The 14,197-nt window shown below is 39.2% G+C and overlaps 1 protein-coding gene across 3 annotated transcripts in view; it reads left to right on the top strand.

The window, feature by feature from the left end:
* Positions 1-14,197, top strand: part of LOC150057882 (carboxyl-terminal PDZ ligand of neuronal nitric oxide synthase protein) — a 268,284-nt gene that overhangs the window by 215,274 nt on the left and 38,813 nt on the right. For all 3 annotated transcript variants that reach the window (XM_090340598.1, XM_090340599.1, XM_090340597.1), the window contains exon 6: positions 10,990-11,131. In XM_090340598.1, the coding sequence (XP_090196724.1) occupies positions 10,990-11,131 (142 nt within the window). The remainder of the gene's footprint in view (positions 1-10,989; positions 11,132-14,197) is intronic.

Genomic DNA, 14,197 nt, shown 5'->3' with positions numbered 1-14,197 from the left:
GCATTGCTGTTTTCCAAGGGGACCCATCATCTAAGTCCAAGTAGTTAGATATTGATTGTCCTGGGTAATGATCTAAGTATGAAAAACCTTGATACTTGAGTAAATTTAACTCAAAATTGGAGCCTGCGATAACTCCCTAGGGTTAACAAACCTACAATTCAGGGGCCAGGAGCATGGCCTGATGGTAGAGTGCTTGCCTAGCATACATGAAGCCCTGGGTTCAATTCCTCAGTACCACATACACAGAAAAGGTTGGAGTGGTGCTTTGGTAGAGCAGTAGCCTTGAGAAAGCCCAAAGTCAGTATCCAAGCCCTGAGTTCAAGCCCCAGGATTGGTAAAAAACAAACACACAAAAAACCTATAATTCAATCCCACTGTCCCACCTTTTCACTGGAATCCTGAATGATATTAGTGCAAATTACTATACCATTGTTGAATCTCACTTTCCTTGTGTTTAAGGAGAAAGATAGTCAAAATTAGCACTTCCTAAAATATATTTTATAAAAACATTTATCACCTAAAATATTCCAGTAAAGGGGAAAAACTACTCCATTTTAGTTTTTATATTTTTGTAATTAATAGAAGGGTTACATTATATTCACCAGATAGAAGGTGCATTACTTCACAAACATTGATACCCTTTCTCATATCTTGGTCCCCATTTCCCTCCCCCCACCCCCACCCCTCATCTTGTTTTCCCCCTTCCCTATCCTATTTCAAATAATCAAATAAGCATATATACAATATAAATGCTGAGACATCTTAAAGAAATCTCTTAAACCCAGCATTTTTTCAAGCTGACATGACCATGGGGCCATTTTTTATGTACTATATGTTAGTATCCTGGAAAGTATTTTCCTATAGATGAGATTTTTTTTTTGAAAGCACAGTATTGATAACCCTAATGACCCTTCCAGATCTACTGTTCTAGGACAAGCCATGAAGCATGGCTTGATGAGGCCTTCTAACCCACTTCCTGAATAGCCCTCCTCTGAGTCTACGTGGTGTCATTTATGCCTTAAGACAGTTTCACTAGGTTTATACCTGCCTTGTCATTTGGGGGATATGAGAACAAGACATGATAGGGTCAAGATTTATTAATACAAAAGCTCTTTGACCTATAATGGGGTTATGTCCCAGAAAACCCAATGTAAATTGAAAATGTTCAAAGTTGCAACTTAGCAAACATTATAGCTTAGCAACACAGTATACTCTAGAATGTGGTTGTTTCCCTCTTTGAGTATGACTGGGAGCTTTGTTTTGCTGCTTCTGCCCAGCATTATGAACATACCCTACTGCATATTGATAGCCCAGAAAAAAAAGATCAAAAGTTAAAATCAAACTACAGTTCCTATATGTTTCTAGCTTTCGCACCATTGTAAAGTAATTAAGTTGAAGCCAATGCTGTTGACTCATGCCTGTAAACCTACTCAGGAGGCTAAGATCTGAGGCTCACAAGTTCAAAGCCAGCCCAGGTAGGAATGTCTGTGAGACCTTTAAACTCCAATTAACTTTCAAAAAACTGTAAGTATAGCTGTGACTCAAGTGGTATAGCACTAACCTTGAGCACAAAACTCAGGGACAGCACTCAGGCCTTGAGTTTAAGGCTTTTGGCAGGCAAACACACACACACACACACACACACACACACACACACACACACACAAATAAACTTGAACATGTTATCTGGCTATATGTGTATACTGAGTATATTGTGGTTCAAAGACCAAATTCCCATGAAAAGGTATTATCTATAAGAAGGGAAACAAACAGAACAAAATAATTTTAAGCAAGTATCCTAAGTAAACAAAGCCATTCTTATTTGTCTTGTCATTAGATCTAGTACAGGCATGGTAGGGGTGTCCTGCCAAAAGCAGTCTTAGAAAAATGCCCACTTAGAAATTAGCTCCTGTTGCCCAAGGAGAAGTCATCTAGTTCCAGATCACATCAGTTTGTTTTGGGTTTTTGTTTTTGTTTTTCTATTTTATATCTCTCAGAGATAATTCTGATCTCTGCCTTTTCTGTTTTCTCTATTCCTTTCACTCTCCACCTACTGAGTCTGTGGCTCTTTGCAGGGTTGGTTCTCAGGCCCTGTACTGGCTTGCTGCCATGTGGCTGAGGGAATTATTTCCAGACAGGCCAGGGTTGTGAGGTCTGTTGCTGCTGAACCTTAGGTGGGAGGGCCAGTTTCCAAGCCAAAAAAGAGAAATGCATTGTTCAGCAAAGGAAACAGAATTGGGGAGTGGCAGGGAACATGTCTCTAACTTTTTTGTATACCATCCTGGTTAACCTCCAAACATGGTGATTGATTTAATTATTTAGTATAAACTACGTCTGGTTTGAAGAGATAATAGCTTAGGAAAGAGTTTTAATTGGCAAATCATTGGCATATTTAAGAGGTGAGGAATAAAAGAACTGTAGACCCCAAGAAAATGTGTTTTGCAAGAATATTTCTAGATTGTTAGGTCAATAAGCCAGCAGACCTGTAAGTTCTCCAGTTCTCCTACAGATCATAGTATAAGAGAGCCTTGACTCAGTACCTTGCTGTGCTATGACTTTGGTCACTGCTGATTCACATCACATTATGTCCCCTGTGTGTGTGTGTGCCCATTGCATGTTCCTTGTGACAGAATTCTCTTGCAGATCTCATGCCTAGCTTATAGCTTATCAGGATAAAAGGACCATCTCATCTCTTATGAAGAGTGCCGGTCACATGGCCTCAATCTTGCCATTAGAAGGTGTACTTGCCCCCAACATGATCTTCTGAACCTCTGGTTTTCTTCTAGGCTGTACTCATGTACAGCCAATAAGGTTCTCATCTTGGAGACTGGGACCTTGAGCTATTTTTTCCAGTTGAACTTCTGAGAGAAGCCAGAGAACTGAATGTGATAGCATCTCAACATGCTCCTTACTACTTTGTGACTACTTTAAAGCTGTAGCTTTATTTTAAGTACAACAGTAGCTACTGACCTGTTTTGATTACTTGTTGTGTGCCTGAGACTGTTCAAAATTCTGTGTATGACTGTGTTCTCCCTCTAGACTTTTGAAGTAGGAACTGTTATACATCTCATTTTATAGATGAGAAAGTGAAACTTTAACTTGTGTAAGGACTCATGATAATGAAGTCAGAACTGAGCCCAAGAAATCAGGTCTTCGGGCTTACATAATAACCACTTCATTTTACCATTGTCCAGGTCTCATTGGGAAGTTACATAACTAGGGGAGAGCCTTATTTCCCAAGACCAGTTTATAACTGGATTCTAATGTCACCATTTCTTGGATTTGAAGAGCTCTTTCACTCTGACCCAAATCATTTAGACATAAATTTTCCTTTTTTTCTTTAGTATCCTTGTATGGACAACATTGACTGCATTTTAAAAGCTGGTGAAAGAAAGGACCCAGGATAGTAAACTACCCTTGGTTAAACAATATCTTCATGTCACTGAAATTAGAACCAGGCTGCTGCCTCTCAGTTCAAGCCTTTTACCACTAACCCTGTTACATGAAGGAAAACATACTAGAGCCTCCCTTGACCTGAGTTTCTTCAGCCATCAAATAAGGTGTACAGCATCTTAGACATGTCGATAGTTTTATATGAGTCAATCTGATCTTTAAGCGCAAATTCTGTATGCCTAGGAAGGATTACAAGGATTGTGGTGGAGTGGGCTTAGCATTCTGCAGACTAAGTGCTAGCAAGGACGCTGACAGCATCACTGGACACTCTTCTAGTGACACAGGCATCCCTTGTTTTTATATCCTTTAATCCCTTGTATTATATCCTTTCTTGAGGATATAATAGTATGTACTTGCAAGGCCATTTGCTTCTTAAGGAGCCTCTTGCCTGGCCTCCTAACCTCTCCTATGGAGGGGGTGTCATCCTGGCATTTCCTCCCAGCACCAAGAGGATATGGCCATCTGCCCTGATGAAGAGTGACTGGGCCTATTAGGGCATCACTGCAGGAGGTATCAGCGATTAGTAGGAGCAGCAGAAAGTTCCACTTATCTTCATGGACAGCATCTTGACATTATTTTGCCTGCAATCATAGCTCAATTGGTTTGGATTAGGGGGAGTTATTTCCTCCTGCAATGCTCTCAGCAAACTGGGGGGCCACAGCTGTGAAATGTAACTTTAGACTTGGCAATGGAATTTGACTAATGATGACAGTCGTGTGCTAAACAGTAAGTCAAAATATGCCTGGTTGAATGTAAAACATGAAATAAAGAAGAGGTAGGTTCTAAATTAAAGGCGAGAGAATTTTTTTTATATATTTTTTATTGTAATTAATAGAAGGATTACATTATATTCGCCAGATAAAAGGTACATTAATTCACATACATTGATATCCTTTCTCATGTCTTGCTCCGCATTTCCCTTTCCCCCACCCCCACCCCTAATCTTGTTTTCCCCCCTTCCCTATCCAATTTCAAATAACCAAATACAAATATATCCAATATATCAGATAACAAAGTGAGATACTGTAACAATATGAGATAACCAAGGGACAGGAAAAGAGATGAGAAATAACATAGTACTTTAAGGACAACAATCCCTCATCATTATATGGCTTTTGTTTCTATATCCTAGAGGTCCTTTCATTTAGCATCATATTATATGGTCTTATGTATCTAGGTTTTCCTCTATTACAAATCTCTGCTATGAGAGCCCAAGGTTTCTACTGATTATGACAAATGAGGGAAACCATTGAGCCTATGTTCCTTGCAGTTAGAATGGCCAGGATCAAGAAAACTAATAACACAGATGCTGGAGGGGATGTGGCCAGGAGGGATCACTACTACACTGTTGGTGGGAGTGCAAACTCGTTCAACCACTATGGAAAACAGTATGGCAGTTCCTCAGAAGACTAAACATAGAACTCCCCTATGACCCAGCAATCCCGCTACTAGGCATTGACCCAATTGTCCAGAAACAAGGACATACTAAATCCACTAGCACAATGATGTTCATTGCAGCACTATTCACCATAGCAAAGATATGGAACCAACCCAGATGTCCCTCAGTTGATGAGTGGATCAACAAGATGTGGTATTTGTACACAATGGAATTCTATGCTGCTGTCAGAAAGAATGACATTGCCCCATTTGTTAGGAAATGGAAAGACTTAGAGACCTTTCTTTTCTATGCCTCAAGTATTCTGGTAGGTTAGGAAGTCAAAATAGTAGAAATCATAGATCTCAGAACTCATGTATGGATTGATAGTATAGAATCATGGTAGAACACCTTGCCTCTAGGATGTGTTCAGCCCTGGGATCAAGAACTGAATACAAATCTACAGATCTCTTGCTCTTTGGATAGAAAGATCAGTTAGCTTATCCATACTCTCCCAACTGGTTACTGAAAGCACTGATATTATAACTCAGTGTTTTTTTTTTCCTCTATGGCACCATGTTTCATGGACTGGTCGAGTACAGGGGGAAAAAAATAAAACACACAGAGGTTGGTTGGAATCTTTGTGTTGTACTATTTCCTGCCAGTGCTGGAAGTAATACCACCTTGAAACTAACTTTCCAGGTACTTACCTACTGACCCCATTAAATGACAGGATGAATTTATTAAAAACTTGTTAAAGAAAGCCAGTCGCTGTGGCTCATGCCTGTAATCCTAGCTACCCAGGAGGCTGAGATCTGAGGATCTCGGTTCAAAGCCAGCCCAGACACTAAAGATCATGAGACTCTTATCTCCAATTAACCACTAGAAAACTGGAAATGGTGCAATGAATCAAGGGGTAAGGTGGTAGCCTTGAGCTGAAGAGCTCAGGGACAGCACCCAGGCCCAGAGTTCAAACCCTACAACCGACCAAAAAAAAAAAAAATACACTGACTATTCTGCATGTAGAATCAGATATAAATCTTCATGCTTCTGCACTGAAAATTCTATACATTGGAATAATTTGATAAGTTTAAACTGTGCCTTTCCTAAGCTTCCTTACAAAAAAGCTTATTAAAGAAACATGACATCCCACTTTATTTTTATTTTGGTTGAGATTCTCTTGTAGTTAAGTTAAAGATAAGAGTTTTCTCTTATTGTTGTGACACATGAGAAAAATTATAAATCTATGGGCTGTTCCAAAATTGGCTTCATGGAAGACAGTTCTGTAAAGCTCAGAAGCAGAGAGAGAGAGAGAGAGAGAGAGAGAGAGAGAGAGAGAGAGAGAGAGAGAGAGAGAGAGAGGATGAAGGCAGAAGAAGCTGGTAAACCAGATAAAAAGCTTATTTGTTAGAAGTGAATTCCTTCTCTTATTTTACTCTGATATTTTATCTCTGATATTTTCTTATTTTATCTCTGATATTACTATTATTATCTTCATCATCTCCATGTGTTCCTTGCATCCTGTGCATTTATTATTTATTTATCTATCTATTTTTATTGTGCCAGTACTGGGGCTTCATCTCTGGGCTTGAGTGCTTGCTGCCCCTTAGCTATTTCACTCCAAGGTTGCAATTCTGCCACCTACACTTTTCGCTTTCTGGTAGTTAATTGGAACTAAGAGTATCATAGACTTTCCTGCCTGGGCTGCCTTGGAACTGAACTGAGATGATCATATCTTAGCCTCCTGAACAGCAAAGATTACAGGCACAAACCACCAGCACCTTGCTATATTCTGCACATGTTTTCTCTGCTTTCTTCCTTTTCTGAAGACTCCTTTAATCATCTCCTCAAGCTGTGAAATACAGAGCTTTTCCCAGCACAGTGAAATTTAGAACAGTGCCCATGATTACTTGTTAAATCACCAACTAGATAAGACTACTGATAACCATGTATATAGCATTAAAAAGATTCCTAAGTTTATGTAATCAAACAAGAGTCAGTTAGACTGAGAACAGGAAATATGATGGGCTGATTTTTCTATAGACCAATAAAGTACACAAATCAGCATTTAGTTTTCATCTTCCTAAAGCTACCTCGGTAGGCTTTTGTTTGCTTTTCAGTAGATAGCCACTGTCACTGAGAAGATAGTATTATTTTCATGGTTGTTGCAGCAGTTCATCAAATAATAACACCGGCTAGGTATCCAGCTGAAAGCCACATTCGGTATACTCAAGAGAATAACTCTTCATTGTATCTTGACTTGGTTGACAGTTGTCCAGGGAATGGGACAAACGGGCATATGTCAGCATGAGTTGTGACATGGTTTAAAGAAACCATGAGGTAATGAGGTTAAGTGGTAGAAAGTTCTAGACAGATTCCTTTCCAGAACTGTTTTGATGAAATTGCCTGTAATTGGCACTCCCAAGAGCTTCAGTGCTCTGTCTCTGCAGCCGAGAGCTGCTCTGAGGTTAGATATTCTTTCCAGCTTTGAAAGCATCAAAGCAACTGTATCCAACCTAATCTTGATAAATCAGAGCCCACACATGCTTTGAGCTGCTCATCGAAATTGGCTTTTTGGACAAGAAGATTTGATCCATGTGTCACAGCACTTTCAGGGGCTTATGTAAAACTAAGCTGGATTTGTACAGAAATCATGGCAGCATAATGATGCTTTTTCAAAATCTAGTGAATTCCAGGCAGCGGCCAGATCTTAAAGCTTCAAAAGGCTGTCTTTCTAATATTCTACTTGCTGACTCTGCTTTGTACAAGGCAGCTTCCATCTTTAAACCTCCTTTTTTTTTTACATTTCAAAGATCTGTATGTGGTCAGGAGATGTCAGCAACTGCTTCCACATGGACTGGGAGATTCAAAGAGCATGTGTGCACAGAAATTTCTGGAAAGAATTCTCTTTGATGCCTCTCTTTTCCAGAGTTCTCACTCTGGGATTCAGACATGGCTTATTATCTCCCAGCATGTGTGCCTCTTGAATCCCAGGACAGCAGATAGGACCAGCTTTCTCACCTAAAGGCCAGAAGGGAGGTACCAAGTGGGGTAGGCAAGCAGAAGCATACAGGTCCATGCAGAGACAGCTAGTTAACAGCATCAGCCTCTGCTAGGTTGTTCTGGGTCTTCATAGAGACTCCTCATGGGAAAGCCTAAAGATCAAAGGTCAACTGTACTCACATAGTCATTTATGAGTAGTTAGGACTGACTCCTAGAGTGGTAAGCCAGAAGACAGTTCTTTCAAATGTATATGAACATTCCATGAAGCAGATGATGTGATTATGTACCAAGTCACCTCTTAAAGTGCAGAGGGCTCCCTAAAATCTGCTGTTGTGCCCCTTTACTTTGAATGGAAACATGGCCTTTATGTCAAAAAAGAATAGAAGATGAAATAAAACTATTTGACATGAACATGTGCTTATAGGTATTATTCACCAATTTCTTCTTACATGGAAACCATTATTCCAGCTTAGACTCTAGAGGCCTTTGACTCAGGATTTCCCTTCTAAAATTAAGGAGGAGGTACACAGTGACACTAGCCCTTTTGATAGCAGTATGCCAATGAAAGAGGTGATTCCCTTAACACCTTTATGTTTCCATTTTTACTGAGACAGGATCTGTGTCCTAGAAATGATACACATAGAAAAAAAACCAAGTCAATCCTTTCAGGTATTTATTCTGAATAAATAAGATACAAAAGTAATGGAATACAGCATATTTAGATTTATTCATATTTTCTTTCTAGAACATAAAAAGTTTGACTGTGCCTCTTGTAAAGATGTCTAGGAGAGCAAAAATCTGAAAAAGAAAGGAATAGGGAAGCCAAAGCCTTGAGAAACTAGGAATAGATATGAAATATTAAAAGTATCCATAGGTATCCTGGTCTTCTTACAAAGGAAATAAGCAAAAGATGTGAGTAGCTGATGAAAGAAACTCTCAGATGAAACAGCACCCTCTTTTTCACCTGAGAGTTAAGCTTCCTATCCCAGGATTCTACCATGGGCACAGCTTGGTAGTTAGGTAAGATGTAGAAATTTGGCATCATGCCCACCAAACCCTTTCTTATATACTTTGTGAATGAGATTGGTGCTTCTCATTTTAGACTAATGCCTATCATTTCTCAACTTTCTGAGAAGACAGAACAATTGTCTCTTAGATGCTGCCAGCCTATGGTATGAGAAAGAACCTCAGCCTGCCCTTTGGACCCAAGAAGAGGGTAGGTATAGAGACAGAGATTCTGGTCTCACCACCTGGTCCTGGAGGTCTGAAGAAGTTACCTGTTTTCTGATTTCACTTAAAATTCTCATTACCCAGAAATGCCAGGATTCTTCAGGTGAGAAATCAGTTAAGAACATGGGAAAAAAAGAAAAGAAGAAAGAAAAAAAATGAAGAAAGTATCTCTAGAGTTAGCTAATTGCAGAACCACTCATTTCTAGGTGGTGAAACATTCCAGAAAGAGAGGAAGCAGACAAAAACCTGAAATAGATTTGTGGATGATGATTGACCTACTGCATTTTCCTGTTAACACAGATGATCTGGTCTGAAATAACAAGAAGGGCCATAGAAGAAATAACAAAGGTAGAAAGTCTAGCAAAGTGAACTCAAACAGTAGCCCACATACAGCATTCCGAAATCCCAAAGCGTTCTTTAGATAGTATGGCAAACAGGAGCAAATTGAATTTGGGAAAAGTGTAATCAAGCATTTACCCTCCATGAGGCCCCAAAGGCTTATCAAAATATTGGTTATTTCTTTTGTAATACAATACCAGCTGTTTTGGGCTAATGAAAAGCTCTACCTGACTGCTGATGTCATGTTGGGGGATTTGAATACCATCAGTGTACTATAGCATGTCACCAGAGCCACACCTGACCAGAAGTCAAATTGTCTAAACCATGCGAATATTAGACTAAAGTTATGGGGTACAGTCACAGTAAAATAAACTGCAGCCTGTGGTGGTGGGATATTTGCAAGTCACTAAGATAAAAGAAGCAGAGTGTGAACCTCCCCCAGCCCAGACTTTCAGACACTATTGATTTCACATTTCTCTCATTTTGAAAGAAGATGAAAGGTGACTAACCATCAAATGACAATCACTTATATACCTTTGCTACCAGGCCTCTGCTTCCGCCTCCCAACCTGCTCAGGTTACTAAAGACTGTCCTTCCCTTCTGTCCTAGATAAATAATGGAATAGTACAGCCAGGGGCATGCTCTCTTCTTAGTTTCCTAAAGGAAAAGGGTAAATAACAGAACAAAAGTGAGGACATAGCTACAGACCCTCTCAGATGTACCATGTCTTAGAGTAACACTGGGAAAAACACACCTTACACTCAGCTGCCTGCCAGTGGTGTTCCCCATACATGGACAAGTTTTGAGGTGGTTCTGTCAGGTGGTTCCAGGCCTCATAGCACCTTAGTACCTTAGTGCCTTAGTTTATGGGAGTTCCTAGAAAACCTGACATTTAAAACAACATCAACAACAGTCTGAATTCTTAGTTTGACAGACCCATTGGACATTTGATCATGGTGGGCAAAAATATAAAAAAAAGAAAAAAATCTGATGCATATCAACTACTTCTATTGTATTTGGGTGGGGGAAATGGGACTCAGTCTAGAATTGGCATATTTGTCATCGCTGCTGTCTGTCTTTTGGTGGTGACAACTTCTATTTTGTGAATTATCTCGGGAAGGGAAAATGTTTTTATATTCCTTATGAGTGTGTGCACATCTGAACAACCTTAGGTTGTGGGCTGTCTGGTTTTCCAACTGGATACACTGACCCTTCCTTTTCTCAGAGCTTTGTGTGTGCGCGCGCTCTCTCTCTCCTCTCTCTCTCTCTCTCTCTCTCTCTCTCTCTCTCTCTCTCTCTCTCTCTCTCTCTCTCTCTCTCTCTCTCCCTCTCTCTGTCTGTCTCTCTAGCTCAAGGCTGGTATTCTACCAATTTAGTCACATAATAACTTTTGGCTTTTTTTCTGGTTAATTGAAGATAGGAGTCTCTTGAATGTGTCTGCTCAGGCTGGATTTGAACCCCAACCCTCAGATCTCAGCCTCCTGAGTAGCTAGGATTACATGTGTGAACCCCTGCTACCCAGCATCCCAACTCCTGTGCCCTTGTAGAATCTGTTTCCTTCACTTCTTATCTTTCTTTGTTTTTCCCAGAGCCAAGCTATGCGAATTGTCCGGACTGTGGGACAGGCTTTCGAGGTCTGCCACAAGCTGAGCCTCCAGCATACCCAGCAAAACGCAGATGGTCAAGAAGATGGGGAGAGTGAGAGGAATAGTGATGGTTCAGGGGACCCAGGTAAGCACCATCATTTTCTCTTAGATTCCTAATTGTCTTTGAGGAAAATGAGTTATCATTTGAGGGCAAAGAGAGTTCTTTCTGAGAATACTTTACTGTGGAGCCCAGGCTGGCCTTGAATTTGATACAGGTACAATAGTGCCCAAAGGAAAATCATTTAATTCCATTAGTAGATGACATCCCCTGTAAGTGAATGAATTAAACATCCAACTCAAAAAGTTAAAAATTCCAATAGATAGAGGCAAAAATATCATAAATTTGAGGCCAGTCTGGGTTACAATGGAGTTTGAAGTCTTGCTATATACCACGACCCTGTTTCAAAAACAGTAGCAGCAACAATAAAACACATACACACAAAAATTAGAAAACAACAAAATCTTATACTGTCAATGGTACTATTACAAAACATTTGAGAGAACAGACTGTTGGTTGACATTCTAGCTGTTACCAGTCACTATGTAACTGGCTATGTGATTGAGCTGATTTCTGTAGCCGTTCTGTAACTTAGTTTCTTCTTCTGAAAATATATGGTAGATGGTAGACACTAATGTCTACCATGTAGAATTATTGTCATAAGCAAACAATACATATAAAATGCCAAGTCTATTGCTTAACTTGTTGAACAAACTAAGTATTCATTAGCTGTTATTATTTTAATACACTTAAATAAAAATGTACATTCAGGAATTCTCATTCAATGTGGTAAGTAACCTGTATATGCATTGAGTGTTTGTATTGGCCAGAAATGGAAGAGGCCTGAGGAGAGAGATTTGGGCCCAGGGATTTGTCAGGTGTTGTTGTTGTTTTCCTGAAAAAATGTTTTGGTAGCAATTATTTCTGGGGATTTAAAATTTAAGGGAACTATAAAATAGGGATGTTAATTTTCATATTAAACTTAAAAAATTGATAGTAAATATATATATATATAAACACTTAAAACAGTTAAAAAATAACATAAAAATTCTTGAAAAGATGATCACTTGCAGAGTAGTGGCTTTCCAAATTTAAAAACATATGATAAATTTGGAAAAAGCAAAACTGTACTGATGCTTTAATGGATCAGATTACAAACTTAAAAATACACCGAGATATATGTGCTAATTCAGTGTATGATAGAGACACATCTCCTATGGAAGCAGTGTAGGAATACTTATTAAATCTGAAAGCTTGTGTACCTAATAACCCCAAATTATCCTTAAGTTATTTCTTAGAATTATAATTTTTTTGTCAGTTGTGGAGCTTGAACTCAGGGCCTAAGCTCTATCCCTGACCTCTTTTGCTCAAGGCTAGCACTCTACCACTTTGAGTCACATCTCCATTTCTGGTTTTTGAGTGATTAACAAGAGTCTCACAGTGAATTTCCTAGTGGTAGAGTGTTTGCCTAGCATGCAAGAAGGGCCGGGTTGAATTCCTTGGTACCACACACATAAAAAAAAAGCCGGAAGTGGTGCTGAGGTTCAAGTGGTAGAGCTCTAGCCTTAAGAAAGTCCAAGGACAAGGGACCGGGAGTTTGGCCTAGTGGTTAAAGTGCTTGCCTAGCATGCATGAAGACCCGGGTTCGATTCCTCGGTACCACATACATAGAAAAAAGCTGGAAGTGGTGCTGAGGCTCAAGTGGTAGAGCTCTAGCCTTGAGAAAGTCCAAGGACAGTGCTCAGGCCCTGAGCTCAAGCCCAGGACTGGCAAAAAAAAAATAGCAAGAGGTAACTTTTACATAAATTATGATAAAAAATAATGGGATACTACATAAACATTAAGAATAATGAATGGCCAATGTTATGGACATGGTATTGGAGATATAAACATAACTACATAGACATAAAAATTTATGACTCTATAGACATAATGTTTTATTACATAGATTAATATGTATCTATGACATACAAACCCTCAGCTTAATTTTAGTTATGTTATAAATCTAAGTGCCAGTGATTATATAGAGAGATTTTCTTCTTGAATACTTGTTTATTAAGCATGACCTTTGAAATATGATGTAAAAATCAATGTTAAATTCTTTTTTTTTCAAAAAAAGAAGAATGAATGGGTTACCAATGACACAAAGCCATCTTTAAAACATTTTGTTCATTTGAAAAGTCAAGGTATAGGGTTTGGAGGTGTGGCTCAGCTAGTAAACTGCCAGCCAGTAAGTAAAAACACCAGGTACTGAGTTCACGTCTCGGTTTCAGACCCACCCCCCCCACACCAAAAAAAGTTAAAGATGTAGAGCAGTAGATATGCCATGATACCATTATGTTTTGTTATAAATACATGTGTATAAACATGTGTGCATACATAGGAACAAAAGTAACTGCACAAGCCAAGTACACACAGGTTTATTATGCACATACCTGCAGTATGATACACAAAAATTAATAAGGGTACTTTCTTCTGGGAAAACTAAGTAATTGGAATGGCAGGAAGATTTGTTTATCATTATTCTTTTACAACTTTCCTACTTTGGACATATATTAGGCATAAATTTAGAAAACCCAACATATCCATTTAGTGCTCAATTTCTATGTGATCTCAGGGAATCACCTTATTTTCCTCTTGCTGGCTTGTCCCTATTAAATAGTGGTGGTCTCTTACTGATGCAAGTATTTCAGTTACCTTGATTAATTTTTTTTAAAGTAGCATTTAAATTTTAGATAGAGCCTTGCAATTTGCTGTGTGTCCTTGACCAGCCACAGCTTATTTATTGCAGGTCATAGTGTTGATGTAAAAGTTAAAAATGTTTCAAAACTGGGTGAGGTGGCTCATGCCTATAATCCTAGCTACTCAGGAGACTGAGATCTGAAGCCAGCCCTGGCATGAAAGTCTGTGAAACTCTTATCTCTAATTAACCACCAGAAAACTCAAGTGGTTCTGTGGCTCAAAGGCTAGGGCGGTAGCATTGAGCTGAAGAGCTCAGGGACAGTGCCCAGGCCCAGAGCCCAAGTTCCACAACTGACAAAAAATAAAAAGCTTTTCAAAATAAAACAGAGTTATAAGCAGACTTTGGCAAGCTGTTTAGATCCCTCTGTTGGTTAGTGAGCAGAGCTTAGTGGTGACCATTTCTGGACACCT

Source organism: Megascapheus bottae, chromosome 10 (assembly GCF_031878675.1).
Source record: "Megascapheus bottae isolate mThoBot1 chromosome 10, mThoBot2.hap1, whole genome shotgun sequence".
In the NCBI taxonomy this organism is placed as follows: domain Eukaryota; kingdom Metazoa; phylum Chordata; class Mammalia; order Rodentia; family Geomyidae; genus Megascapheus; species Megascapheus bottae.
This window is presented reverse-complemented; position numbering and strand designations above follow the sequence as displayed.